General features: G+C 39.6%; 1 protein-coding gene across 6 annotated transcripts in view; it reads left to right on the top strand.

Annotated features, from left to right (window-relative positions):
- TCF7 (transcription factor 7) overlaps positions 1–15300 on the top strand; it is a 187577-nt gene that overhangs the window by 152168 nt on the left and 20109 nt on the right. For 3 of the 6 annotated variants that reach the window (XM_075601171.1, XM_075601174.1, XM_075601175.1), the window contains 5 exons: positions 1581–1667; positions 2443–2496; positions 11600–11710; positions 12718–12880; positions 14383–14490. In XM_075601171.1, coding sequence (XP_075457286.1) covers positions 1581–1667; positions 2443–2496; positions 11600–11710; positions 12718–12880; positions 14383–14490 — 523 coding nt within the window. The remainder of the gene's footprint in view (positions 1–1580; positions 1668–2442; positions 2497–11599; positions 11711–12717; positions 12881–14382; positions 14491–15300) is intronic. The other 3 variants (XM_075601172.1, XM_075601176.1, XM_075601173.1) reach the window with 2 other exon arrangements.

The following is a 15300-nucleotide window of genomic DNA, read 5'->3' as shown; positions in this document are numbered from 1 at the left end:
CCCAATTAGTTCAGGTTTATGGCCCATATTTTGTAAGTGGTGCCATGCCATAAGACATCTTAAGGTGCTGTAAGGTGTCTTATGACAGAGTACTGTTAATAAATATGACCCTATGGGCTATATTTACCAAGCTGTCTTCTGCCATTATGCAATTTGTGGTGCTGGAAGACACCCAATAGCCCATTTAAGTCAATGGGCTTTAGGGTGTCATACAGTTCTGGAAGATGTTTTATGGCATGCTTAGTAAATATGGGCCTGTACGTCTTCCAGCTTTGGCTGCAGCTGCCATGGCGTGATGTGGCAATCCCGTGGCAGAAATAATAAATGCCAGCTTTTCTATACTATTTGTAACCATAAAGAGACAGTTGTGGATTGAAACTGTGTTGTGCTATATAATCACACAAATCAGCTGATCAAAACAGAGACAGTGCCAAGCAACTCAGACGTACACAGAGGCTTATTATGAGATCCAACCAAGGAATTAAACACACTACACATTTGCCCTTGTATCCGTGTTTAATTCTGCATCCTTAGTACTTGGTTGGTTTCTTGTATTTGTTACAGTTTTAAAAGTCACTTTTCTTCTAAGAGCTGCTGCTGCCACATTATTAGCATTTTTCCCCCCAGGAGGCTAGAGTAGTAAAAACAAAATGCTGCTCAGAATCGTCACTACAAGCAAGCACATAGCATTTACGAGTGTTTCTATACCAGTCACTGCTACTTGCCCACTTAGTATCACTAGAAAAATGCAGTGTGTGTATGTATGTACTGTGTGTGTGTATGTATATATATATATATATATATATATATATATTTTTTTTTATTTTTTTTATTATATATACATAACTTAACTATATATATATATATATATATATATATATATATATATATATATATATATATATATATATATATATATATATATGTTATGGTGAGTAAAAAAAGTGACAAAAACCCTCAACAGCAAAGCATATAGCATGTTAAAAATGGTTTTGAAGCAAGAGGTGACACTGTGTGCCCATATGCATGTCATTTCCCAGAATCCCTTGCTGCAGTGGAAGTGCTGTGTGCTGGGTGGTAATGGTGAAAGGCGGGGGTGCAGACCTGCTTAAGACATGCAAATGAGCATACAGGAATATTTGCTATGTGTGTGCGTGTGCGTGTATACACATACACACATACATACAAACATACCAGTGAGTATTGGATGGATGGAGAGAGAGAGAGAGAGAGAGAGAGAGAGAGAGAGAGAGAGAGAGAGAGAGAGAGAGAGAGAGAGAGAGAGAGAGAGACAAAATTCAAATACGTCATTATTGATGGGATTTTATTCTAGTATATATTTTAATTAGAGCCAAATAGATGGTGAGCATATTATAGTAATAATGTTGGAGAACTTTTTGGGCTTTGTTTTCAGAAGATGTATGTTATATTTATGCTGTAACAGAGTAAACACAGAGAAACTATCGTTTATTGTTATTTTTAAAACAGATGTGCAAATATAGTGTATAGGTTTTACACCAGAAAAAGCCAGTGGTACTCCACTGTCATTGACTTCTTGGATTATTTCTTCCCGCTCACAGGCAAAGCCAGCCTGTCTATCCCTTCTCTTCTTGTGGATTTAGACAGCCGTACACATCGGCACTGTCTTCAGGTGCGTCCTACACCAGGTGAGTATTAGTCCAGTGAGACAGGATGGCAGCTCCCCTGTTCTCCCAGCTTCGCAGCTTGCACTGCACAAGCTTCTCGTCAGTCTACCAATATCCCTGCATCTTCCAGACACACAGGACTCTCCAGCTTTGCGTGTTGTATCCGTGGCTTTCTAGTGTTCCTCTTCAAACTCTTGAAGAATGTCGCACTTGAATTCTTCCTTGCATATCGTCAGTGTCCTGAAGTCTCAATGTGCGCTAGTGCTACAGCAAAGGAAACCGGCTTTCCAGCATTCCTGTGCAATCTCTTGTCTTGTGCGTACGTACCAATTTACATTCCTTTTAGGCCATGTTATTGTTTGCAGCCCAAAGGGAGCCCGGGAGCCAACCTGCTATTGTGAGAACCGGGACAGAAGGAGCAATTCTAAACAAACAATTAGTGTGTAAAACCTGAGCCCTTGAACCCATGACATTTTTAAACATGATTTGTCATGTTACTTACTCAGACATGTTCTACTTATTACCGTACTCCCTGCCATTTGTTATGAAAAATTCCAGGGTCATATCCGTGTTTTCTAGGAACAATAATTTAAAAAAACAAGTACGCAAGTTATTTAGCGCAATCCTTATGTAAAGAGATCTTCACTAAAACAAGACATTAAAAAAGTTATGGTGGGTAAAAAAAAAAAAGTGACAAAAACCCTCCATTTTACAGAAAATAAAAAATACCCCTTGTGTGTATATTTGCATGTCTCAGACAGGTCTGCAACCCTTTCTTTTCACCATTATCTCTTAGCATGCAATGCTTCCACTGCAGCCAGGGATTCTTGGTAGATGACATGCACTCACAGTGAGTCAATTTTTACTTCTCATCCATTTTAACATGGACCCCTCCCTATATGCCTGCCATTTTCGAACTGTACATTTTACATTTATATTATATAATGCCGTTCCTCAATTTTGATATTTTAGATTGAACTTTTTCCCCCCCATCCACTTTGTTTTTACCGATATTTCTTAGATGTGGATCCACAGAAAATATTCTCCCGTATAATACTCCTTAACCTTTAACTTCCATTTCATCTGTGGTTTACTTGCTGTTTTTACACATAGAAATGATCCACCTATGGCTAAAATTGAGCAGACATTACCTGGGAACACAAATGAGGGAAGGAAAAGAACATTTTATGATATGATCTATTATCAATATTTTACCAGATGTGCAAAATAAGTTATACCTGATACAAAAATCTAAATCATATAATAAATTTTTAAGGCGGCATTGCTTTAGCTTTTTTTCTTTGCTTTATTTATTGGATATTTGTATAAAGTCCATTGCACTTATTTGTTTGATCCCAGTTAGGAAACTACTTACGAGCACTGCAGAGCATTTGAAGCAGTAATACCACTTCCCCTCCCCCTTTTTTTCTTCTTATTTGTATATATGTAAAGCGCGTGGCGATGTATAATTCTACATTCTTACCTATGCTGGCAATCGTTTGGTGCTCCTGTTCTGTACTTGTCAAAATCCTGATTGTGTGCCTAACATAATGGCTGCTTTTCCGTTTCAATCAATCCTTCAGTCAGTGTAACTCAGCAGCTACAATGTTTTCAGCTATTACGAAGGTAACATTGACTATTGTCAACACAAAGCACTGGGAACATTGGCAACAAATTATCACAAACAGGAAAGTGTTACAAAGATCTTGCACTGGTGGGGAGGTGGGATAAGCCTGCTATAGGAATCAAAGGATGCTCAGTATGTTAAAACTCATTAAAAATGTAATTAAGAGTTTGAATTTAAAAAAAGTCACTATCTAGTACTACAGAACAGATTTATTTTTAAAAAAAATCATAGGTTTTGATGCTTTAAAAATGCAAACACACCTGTTTTAAATTAGTCAAGTCCAATGATTCAAGATACACAATGAATATCTTGTCATAACACAAAATGGCCACATTTACAAAGCAGTCTTCTTGCCATAGGACACCTTCCAGCCGTGGAAGACAGAAGGTGTGCTATGGCAGGAGACTGCTTAGTAAATATGAGCTGAAATCTCTTACGTTTAAAGGGAGGAAGGCAAAATGCCCATGGAAAAGCTATTTGTATTAGGATGTTCTCAGTGCGACAGCTACATTCTTACACTTTGTGGATATTAAACATCTAAAAGATCACCACTCCCTGTGACCAGGAATACATTTGTGTTTACCCTGGGAAACATTGACAAATGTTACATTGGGGATTTCTAGTTTCCGGATAAAAATCTTAGCATTGCCAAAAAGCAATATGCCTATTTTCACTTTAATAGAATTTAGATAACAGGATTAATATGGGGAGCTCAGCTGATCTGAGTCTGCATCTCAGTGAACCCCACCCATTAATTTTTCTTTGCTGGTAAAAAAAAAAAGGTGTTGGTGGTGGCCAGGTTTAACCGTTAGGCTGAGCTTATACAGCCGGCGATGGCGACGGGACCGATGACGTCACCCATCGCCATTGCGAAAGTTGTAATTCATATTTTGGAGACATCGCTGGTTACAAGGCCAGTGACGTCAGCAAGGGGGAAGGCAGACGGACGGAGAAGCTCTCTGATTGGCTTATAGCCACTCACATGTGGAGACCGTCTCTCCAAAAATCAAATTCTACTGACTACCAGATTTTTGGTAGCGCTGTTGCTCCGTCGTGCCATCGTCATCGCGTCCACTATAAGTGCAGGCAACGGAGACAGTGCATTTGTTTTGACGCAACGTTGCCGTCACTATAAGCGCAGCCTTAGAAAACCACCATGTTATGGTCTCAATGACGTTGCAGCTTTCTATTGGTTTACCAAAACAAGGCTGATGTGGCAGCAATATTTTTTTCCCAATCAAAACAAAAAAAACAAAAATGGTCAACCGTAAATATTTGGATCACAGGGGAGTCCACATACCTAAAACTAGCAAAGCTAAATTCTGCCTGATCCCGTTTCAGATTAGAGTAGTGGGGATTGCATATTTAAAGAAAAGGTTATTCCCTGAAGCCATGTCAGATTTCAACCTCAAGTGCGTGTTATTATCCTAAAATGCTTTTTTTTATCAGCAAGTGAACCACAGATTAAATAGACGTTAGAAGTCAATAACGTTTAATTTAACCACAGGACCACTGTGGATAAATTGTTTGAGCGCTATGCTTAATTAGTCACGTAATTTATTCTGCAGGAAGATGACCATAGGAATAGCAGCACTCCAATCATTTAAGTGAACTTGTGTATTTAAGAAATCATTGCTAAATGACAAGTCATATGTTGAAAAATGGCAAGTGGTACCAACATTTTGGTCCCCACAGGGGGGTCATCATCAGGGACGCACAATTATTTAACTACAAAATATAAGAGAACATGCGGAAATGTGTCCCCATTGCAGCCTCTGGCAGAAAAAGATTCTGGGACAATCAAATATAGCCAATTGGTCTATAACCATGTTGTACCTAGCTAGTTGCAATAAAGTGGTATATATGGCAAAGGACACACAATAAGTAGTGGCAGAATTTGAGCTGGGACATTGAGAACCAAACTTCCCGACACAGGGGATAATACTGCATCGTGCGATGCGGCCGTTCCAGCCATTTTCGGCCTTAATTACCCATTGAAGTCTATGGGGATTTCCGAACAAAAACTGCCACGAGCGCCGAGCTTACAGAGGCCCCGCTCTCTTCACCATGACATTTAAACTGATTACCGGGAGAGAGAGGCCTCTGTAACTGTATCCTCTGTTAGCGACGACGCGTCGCCATGACAAGCGCAGTGTCAAATGATGCCATGACAACGTGACGTGACATGGCAACGCGACATCGCCGAGGAGAAGATGCCGGAGAGCAGGTAAGGGAGTGCGGGGCTGTACAAAGAAATGTGTGCACCCCTGCATTAAGGTTAGCATTAAAGTTAGGATATTTAAATAAGTCAGGTTATTTCATTCAACCTCTGCTTGTGCAGACTTTAAAAGGGGGAGAATATAAAGTACAGCAGTGCCTGACAGTGTGCAGAACATTAAATACAATGAACAGATCCTAAAATAACATGTTACAGAATTTGCAGCGACAATACAACATACTCCCAGGGGCATCAGGATTTCAGATACACAATCTCAGCAAGCTCAAAACCCAGTGTTATATATGTATTGTGCTACTGGGAGAGTGACCTCAAATAAACAGCAGTAAACAAGGAAGCCCCAATGCACATCCATTATGATTAAGTTAATTTTCTATATGTTTTTTTCTGTGTTTTTTCTTCTCATAAGTATGGGTTCAATCTTTTGGTCAAAACGTGTTAAGCCTGCGACCACATCAAGGCAGATCCTATTAGCAGGTCCTACACTACCAATGTTAGACTGTGCCCTTTGTGTTTCCTCCACTGCACAGAGAGAAGAGGAAACAAAACAATGATATAGTTAATAGCATGGAGTGCGTGACCGTGTATGCCGTGCCAGTAAAGGGTTAACACTCAGAAGCACTATAAATGCTATATGTGAGATAGACTGCGACCTTCTACACCTTCCCGCGAGCTTCCACGCCTTCCCGCGAGCTTCCACACCTTCCCGCGAGCTTCCACGCCTTCCCGCGAGCTTCCACGCCTTCCCGCGAGCTTCCACACCTTCCCGAGAGCTTCCACACCTTCCCGCGACCTTCCACACCTTCCCGCGACCTTCCACACCTTCCCTCTTTCTGCAACCATACAAGAAGAAAATAAATGTACAAAGCAGCACAGAAATAGATAGGGCGTCCAAGCGGTCTTCTGTAAAATCACTTCTTTATTCCATCTCCGTTAATGAAAACGATAACATGGCATGACGGAAAAGAGAAACTTCACATACAATGCGATCTCCTGACACTCTTTGCAACATCGGGTCGCTTTGCCTACCCGTACGAAACGTTTTGCTGCTAACTGTGCCAATATTTTACCAGATAAATAATAGATCAATCTACTGTTTTGTAGGTATTAAAAGAAATTACATCTCATTGCTAATTGAAAACCAAAAAAGTTTAAGAGGAATTAATTCAATTTCCAACCAAATTTAATAGGAAGCTTCTTCAATGTCAGAAGAGAGTATACCGCTCACGATGTCATGTATAAAGATAGATACTGTAAATATGAGTTTGCCCTAATACCTAGAGTGACATTGGGTGCTACCTATGTGCTGAAATGAAATGTGTTTTCAAAAATAGAGATATAGTTGGTGATACCAACTATTCTCTAACAAGAAGCACACTATTGGTGCACACCGGGGCAGTTAAAACGTAGCATTTAATGCTTCCACAGTTAATATAAGTCTACACATGCAAACAAAGTTGTTATATATTGCATAGTGTGTATTTTTAAATTTAAAAGTGTACCAGGAGGTAGGATGGGATCGCTGATGATGTTTATGCAATTTGTCTAACCCAACTAAACATCAGTAACAAATCTCATGTAATTTGCTCCAATATTGTACAGTATGGCAGAGTATCCTTTATATAATGTCGGATTCACACGATAGTATAGTTCAGTGTGTGACTGGCTTGTAAGCACAAGGCTCTATTGATTGGATGATTGGATGCCCTGTTGGCTGTATACTCCCACATAAAGTGGTTGTTTTCGAGCCAATTGACAACACAGTGGGATTAATATCTCAGTGTCAATCAGTCATTGGCGGCAGAAATAAGACATCCAGATAGTATAGAATTAGAGCTAATGTGCATAGTTTAGTGGTGATCAACAACACAGCATACCATATTGCCCACCAATAATTAGTATATAAAATTGTGGACACATCTGTGATGGCTATATACTGCTAACATGTCATACACATATGTGTTTTCAATTTGCTCTTCATATATAATACAACTTTTGTTTGCATGTGCAGACTTGTATTAACTGTGGAAGCATTAAATGCTACGTTTTAACTGCCCCGGTCGGTGTGCACCAATAGTGTGCTTCCTGTTAGAGAATAGTTGGTATCACCAACTATATCTCTTTTTTTGGAAATACTTTAATAGGAATTAGGCCTGTGTGATAAATACTTACGCTCTTAATGGAAAATAAATCATTAAAAAAAATTTTTTTTATGGATTCTGTATTTTTCTACGTGCTTTGAGTTTCAGCATCTTCCAACACACCATTTAAAAAGAGGCTTTTAGTGTACATTTTTCACTTTTTCAGAAACAATGTATATTGTACTGGCAGCTGAACGGGTTAAGAATATACATGTATTTATTAGTCTCTGCTGCACACTAGGCAAATTCCAGATAAATCCAATGGTCATTTACACATCATTAACATGTTTTAATTATGCACTGTAAACATGGAAAACTAATGCTATTACATTTATATGTTAAGAGTTAGTGCTGCGCCCAATGTTTTTAGGCTCAGTGTGAGAGCAACAATAGTCTGTATGCAAAATATCCACCTATTCTTTGTTTCATTTTTTTTTTTTTAACAAATCTTGTTTCATTTTCTAGTATTGTCAATGTATGTCTTTGGCATTTTGCCATTAAAAAAATATTAATGTAAAATAATAATTTGTGGACGCTTAAATTACCTCTATTACAAATGTTCTGTTAATCACTTTAGAACAAGTCCTGATCATTGCACCATTGGAATCACTGAAACAGTTCTCCCCTTTAAGAGTTAGCAGTATAATGTGATCCATAGTGTGTGTATATCTGTGTTGTAGTGTTGAGTTAGGCTTTGAGGCCTACATTTAAATAGAAAACACAAAGAGAATATAAATCAGCGCCTCCCAACAGAGTCAATAAAAAATGTGATGTATTCAAAATATCTGTAAATCACATAAAGTGACAGTGATAACACTAAACATACATACATACATCTATCCAGTGACAAAAAAACTCCACCGTACAGCCTATAGCAAATGGAAATATTACTGTGTGCTCATTTGCATGTCTTAGACAGATCTGCAACACTGCCTTTCACCATTATCACCCAGCATACAATGCTTCCGCTGCAGCAAGGGATTCTGGGAAATGACATGCAAATGAGCAACACACAGTGCCACCATTTGCTTCAAATCCATTTTGACATGGACCCCTTTAAGCTTATGCTTTCTGCATTGTACAGCTTTTCAGCACAGCCTGGGTTAAGATGCATAGCCAGTTAACTTACCCACAGACAGCTGTTTTGACCTTTTTGGTCTCATCAGTGTGAGGCTGGTTATACTGGCTTTGCAATTTGAAGCTTGGATAGGCATCCACCACACATTAGTTAAGTTATGGTGGGTATAAAAAGTGACAACAAAAAAAACCTCTACTGTAAAGCATATACTGTGTGTTGCAAATGGAAATATTACTGTGTGCTTGTGTGCATGTCTTAGACAGAGGTGTGTGTGTGTGTGTGGTGTGTGTGTGTGTGTGTGTGTGTGTGTGTGTGTGTGTGTGTGTGTGTGTGTGTGTGTGTGTGTGTGTACTCACTGATGTATACAGTGTCTGTGAGGAGAAGACACCGTATACTAGTTGTGTAAAGAGCCCAATAGTGAATGCTATCAATGTAAATATGTGCAAACATGCCGAAAAATGCAAAAAGAAAGAAAAAAGTGCAGTGCAAACTGTATTTAAAAATGTGTGTAAATTCAGTAGAATATGAACAGCCCACATGTTTCAGCAAAGCGGATCCAGTGTCCTTGATCAGTCCCAGAAGAAAATATGGGTGCAGGGCAGCTTCCTTTAAGGATAATGCCAAATCCACAACCATAACTATAAAACAGGAGTGAAAAGCGTGTGCTCCATACGTGCATGCATGCTAATCTTCTCAGTTAAGGACACAAGCTCACTTACAAAGTTAATTTCGGTATTGCTACATTTAAATAGGTAAACATTATCAATTAACATTCATTCTGAAATAATCAAAACTAGGAAAGGTTTTCTCATGACTGAAGTGTTGCACTTAATTGCAGCTCCTATATATTTGGGCTTTTCAGCTTATGTTTGAGAAGCTAAACAAACATTATAATTGATAAATGCTTGGGCTGCACATTAAGATAACTGTTTCCACATTTTTAGTGTTTGCACGATTAAACAAAACTGGCAGAGTTTTGGTGAAAGGTAACAGACTTTTACTGTCTGCTTCAGCTGTAGAAATGTTAAATGAAAACATTCATAGGCGTATTACTTTGTATCTATGATTGCTGAGATTCTGTATGTACAATTCCTCATTTTGTTCAGATGCACAAACGGCGCCATCTAGTGACAAGAATAACAATTTAAACCAGCAGATAGTCTTTGCTGGTCATAATTATTAATAAGCTAGGGTTAGGATAGCAAGGGTTCCCATGTTCAGCAGTTCTTAATTACCCATTGTAGTCTATGGGGATTTTCGGACACAAACTGCCACAAATGCCACATCAGACTATATATAACAAGGTAGGTGTGCACCATCTATAGGATCTCTGTCTATGTGCGGGCACTACACACACCATATATGTTATATAGAATAAGGCCCAAAGACATATGCATGGATATGTTTTCCCTTACAAGCAATTTCATCTCCCTACATTAAAGTTAGGGTTCTTTAAATAAGTAAAGCTTGTTTAATTTAATCTCTGTTTGTGCAAACTTTAAAAGGGGGAGAATATAAAGTACAGCAGTGCCTGCCTGTGTGCAGAACGTTAAATACAACGAACAGATCCTAAAATGTTCCTAAATGTTACAGTATTTGCAGCGACAATACAACATAGTCACAGGGGCATCAGGATTTCAGATACACAATCTCAGCAAGCTCAAAACCCAGTGTTATATATGTATTGTGCTACTGGGAGAATGACCTCAAATATACAGCAGTAAACAAGGAAGCCCCAATGCACATCCATTATGATAAATGATTAAGTTTATTTATAAATGTTTGTATACAGTATATGATTGCTGATATTCTGTATGTATAATTCCTCGTTTTGTTCAGATTTACAAATGACGCCACCTAGTGACAAGATTAACAATTTATACCAGCAAGCTCCTCCTTTGACTAATTTTAAGGCACTTTAAAAAAAATTAAATTGATGGTCATAATTAATTAGTTAGAGCTAGAATAGCAGGAAGTTCCCATTTTCAGCTGTTCTTACTAATATGTGTATCTTATCATCTATCTTTAAAGACTATGTATTGAGCCATCTATGCAGCATAGTACCACAGAATTAACTTGCAACAAAATAAACAATGCACAATTGTCATTACACTAACAAATATTCTAAATGTATTAAAGGAATAATAGAATGAATAGAGACTACATAAAATCACAAAAAAGGATTTGATAAATCCTGGCCATATGCATTGAAATACCTCTGGGACGGCTTCATCGTCTTGAAACACACTTACATTAATAGGAGTTTTCGTCTGATCGTAATGCGATTGGCCTCTTTGGGGCTTATTCAGCAAACCCCAAAGTCTGTTATGTTTAAAACACACTTTTTAAAACACATTCTTTGTGAAATCTGAAACTCCAGCAGTTACACAAAACGTTGAAAGTTAATTTATACTGAGGGAAATGTAGAGATGATGTTTACGTTGTACAGTTGACCCTTTGGTAACACATGAGACTGTATATGTTGAGTAATGCTTGTTGTTTCATAGCTTTGTATCATACTTGACACATGGAGCTAATGTCATCAGAGAACAGGAGCATCACTGTTTTGTGCTGTCAGATTACTTCCTTGTGTCAGACTTCCTCCGCTCCAGACTGGACACATTCCGAGAATTGTATCACTATCATTGACAGCAATGTTACATTGTAAATTACTTGGATACAGGCTTGAAAATCATTCCTAAACATATCCGCACAGATAGCTTGAATGTTTAATTTCCCAGTAATTAATTACTGAAATGTTATGAGAAAAGAAACAGTGCTTTTTTTTCTCATACAAGCCCATGCATCCTCACAAATGGAAATTAACCATTAATGTAATGGCTGCATGTTTTTTTTTATTTTATTTTGAAGGTTTACACATCCCCTGATGCTCAGCTCTGGCATGCACACAACAGGGATCCCTCACCCAGCAATAGTGCCTCACTCAGGGAATAAAGACATGGATTGTTATGAAAGGATTATGTAAGTAAACAAACTATAAGCAGCCTCTGCTATGTGTAGTGATCTCCCAGAGTTTGTACTTTCCCTGCGTAAATCCATGTATACTATATCTTAATTAAGTATCTAACCTTTTCTTTTACATACCTTCTGTAACTGACACCACTGCCTCCTATTCAATATGTTGTTGTGTGAATCTGCTCCTCTATATCAGGGAAGCCTCCGAAGTTCTTTCAAATGGAGCTTAGAGGCTTCCCTGATCTAGAGAAACATCTTCATGGCTTATTGAATAGCGGCCCATGTCCAAAGATAGTTAATATTACATCTTTAATGTCTTTACTGTAAATCTGCCCTGATGAAGGGTCCTTAAGGTACAAAAACGTTTGCTATTATGATGTGTTTTCAATATACAGCTCAACCCCCTTATAACGCTGTGCTTGGGATCCAAAGAATCACATTGCGTTATAAGCGGATCGCGTTAGAAATAATGTACAATTGTATGCATTTTACAATAAAGTATTTAAGACACCAATAATCGTGTTGTAAAGTATTCATAAATACGAAATTGGGAGCGGATTCGCGTTGTAACGGATCACGTTATAACGGGGTTGAGCTGTATTTTCTTTGGTGGCCAATGCAATCTCAATGTGCAGTATTCTTCCACCCATATTCATATGGGGTCGAGAATGTGCTTACTATAAATAAGTATTAGATGGTACAAGCATGTGTGATGTCTGTACTAACTATTACTTGTACTAACTATTATATAGACTATCCAGATGTTTTATAGCGCCCCTAAGAACAAACATCCACCTATGTGATTGACTGTACACAGACATATTGTATACTGTACATGGACATCCATTTGCAGCAGCGGAAATCTCCTCCCCTTTAATATCAATGTGTGGCGTCCTGTTCATGCGACAGCCCTTACTGGTGAAAGGTCACTAGCAAGAGCTCTAAGTGAACCTGTTTGTTTTGTATTAACACATATTATATGTTGTTCTGTCACTTTCTTTGCTCATGGACAGGAAACCTCAGTGTGAACCAAAGAGAGAGAAGGAGCCCAAGAAGCCCACTATCAAGAAGCCCCTGAATGCCTTTATGTTGTATATGAAAGAAATGAGGGCAAAAGTCATTGCCGAGTGCACCCTAAAGGAGAGCGCGGCCATCAACCAGATCCTAGGAAGGAGGGTAAGAAGCCTCTTGAACGCAGAACCTGAGCGCACACTTTTATATTTAGTGACCATCCAAATATCCCTATTTATAAGGCAAGCAGAGTTTAAATACATTTTAAACGTATTGCTAGTCACGTACAGGGCAGCTCAGCAGTGTATGGATGCATGATGCTCCAGTACTGGAGGGGCAATAAGAGGGGTGCAGCTTACGCAGCATGTTAAAGGCTGCATCCATGGTACCTCAGACCGCGTGGACGCAGGCGCGTGCGCGCGGAGGCAGGAGGGGGCGCGCGACAGGGCGATCACGTGAGCGGTTCACCCAATGAGGGCGAAACAGCTCTGTGACGTCACTAGGAGCGCCCCCAGGAACGCCCCCCCACGGCCCGAGTGCTATGGCCAGGGAAAGCACCCGCTTTCCCTCAGCCTCCGCGCGTCTCCGCACGGGCTGCGGCACCATGTCTGCAGCCTAAGGGGTTCTCAATCCCAATGAAAGTAAGCATGCTCCAGATCACGGTATCACGTATTACACTAGACTCTAGAGAGCTCGGCCTTGAGAACAATGATCATTTCATTATTCTTTTTTTCTTGCTTCAGCAAATGTGTGAGACAAATCCGGTTAGCCAGAGGTTGACACCAACTCCCAAATGACAGGTTTTTTTGGGGCTGATTCAAGGGAAATAATGACGGCCTGGGGTACCTTTCCCTGTTATAATTAATGCATCAACTACTGCACTGGGCCAATTGCTGGCAGAAGACCCGCTATCTCTCCCGGGACCCTACCTTTTTGGTGGCGTCAACCAAGGGAGCCCACCCAAGCGGCGATCACAGAAGCCGGGCCCGATTTATGGTGTGGCCCGACTTCCGTGTTGGGACCCTCCGGGTGGGCTCCCTCCAGCGGAATCGGACAGTTCGTCACGGCCATCTCGCCACAACCAAGTGTCCGCCGGTGTTTGGCCTTCGCCGCTGGACATTCAGCCGCGCCTGCTTAGCAAATAAGGGCAATTAATTTAAGGGGTTTTAGAGGTTAGGGTAAGGGTTTAGGCTTAGGGCAAGGTCTTAGGGTTTTCAGGGTAGGGGGTAGCGTTAGTATTAAGGGTTAAGATTAAGGTAAGAAATAAGGTTTGGGGCTTACTTTGGTTCCAAATGGCCGGCGGCGAGATGTCCCTGCAGCGACGTGGGTGGTGGTTAAACACCGGTGGTGACATGTTCGCTGCAAAACGGCTACAACCAAACATCCTGGACCGCCCTCCAGTGCCACCACACAGGAGGATAACAGGCACCCCCACGATTTTCCAATGCGTGGAAGAGATAAAAAGACATTCGGCTGCAAAGTATATTGACACATTACAGTAATGCTAAAATACAGGTTCATATTTGCTGTCACTTAACCCTGTTTGCTGCCAGAAGTGCTGATCATGTACATGCTAAATGGATTTATTTCTACTAAGTTACAGTGGCGGTAAAACATCCTTGTTTATATCGATCATTGCTGATCGTACATATTGTTTCCTTTATTAGTGGCATGCACTGTCTAGAGAAGAACAATCAAAGTACTATGAACTGGCCAGAAAGGAAAGGCAGCTTCACATGCAGCTCTACCCAGGCTGGTCTGCACGGGACAACTATGTAAGTAGCACGCTCAAACCCTCAGCTGGATTTGAGAAATGTGCATTTTAAATTCTTCCCTATAGAAAAGCAGATACATCAATAGTTCCCTTTTAGAAATCCCTCGGCCCAATTTGATTATTCAAAAATGTTTGTTTTTTCTTTTGCTTGGCTTTTTATTCAGATATTCAGATAGATTTCTCCGTCAGATTCTCCACTAGTTTTCACATTCAGAGAAACGTTGATGTAGAAACGTTTGTTAAGGAGCAGACATGTTCAGGACAAAAGTGAACTAGCATGTTTAATAGGTTAAATATGTCTGGTTGACACCTTTAAAAAAAAAAACATATACTAAACCGGAATGTGCTTCTTTATTGGCTACCAGAGTAAGGTGACACCTGTGGCCATTTTGTTTCCCCATAAAATATCTATTGTTTCAGGGGATGAAAAGCTAGATATCCATATAGCAGAATACTTTCAGTGTTTAGATGTTTAATTTTCTTTCTAGAGCACCAGGCATGTATCTGTGCTTCAAAGATGAAGTGTACAAGACAATACTGGGGCATTTTGTTCAAAATAGGCTCATGTGCATCTGATGTTAACATGAACATTGAATGATGGTGTTACTGACATGAAGAACTTAAAAAGCTATGCTTTCGCATAATTGCAAATCTATTCAATATTGCTGACTGCGGTCAGGCTAGAAATGAATGGGAACAGAAATAACCAAACATTGAAAGCTTAAAAATGAAGCACATTGTATAAAAAGGAAAGGTAAGAGAGACCATAGCTACAATAAAGGGCTGCAATTGTAAACACTGCACAAGAGAA

This window comes from Ascaphus truei, chromosome 5 (assembly GCF_040206685.1).
Source record: "Ascaphus truei isolate aAscTru1 chromosome 5, aAscTru1.hap1, whole genome shotgun sequence".
Taxonomy (NCBI): domain Eukaryota; kingdom Metazoa; phylum Chordata; class Amphibia; order Anura; family Ascaphidae; genus Ascaphus; species Ascaphus truei.
The sequence above is the reverse complement of the archived record's forward strand: the minus strand, read 5'-3'. Positions and strand labels throughout refer to the sequence as shown.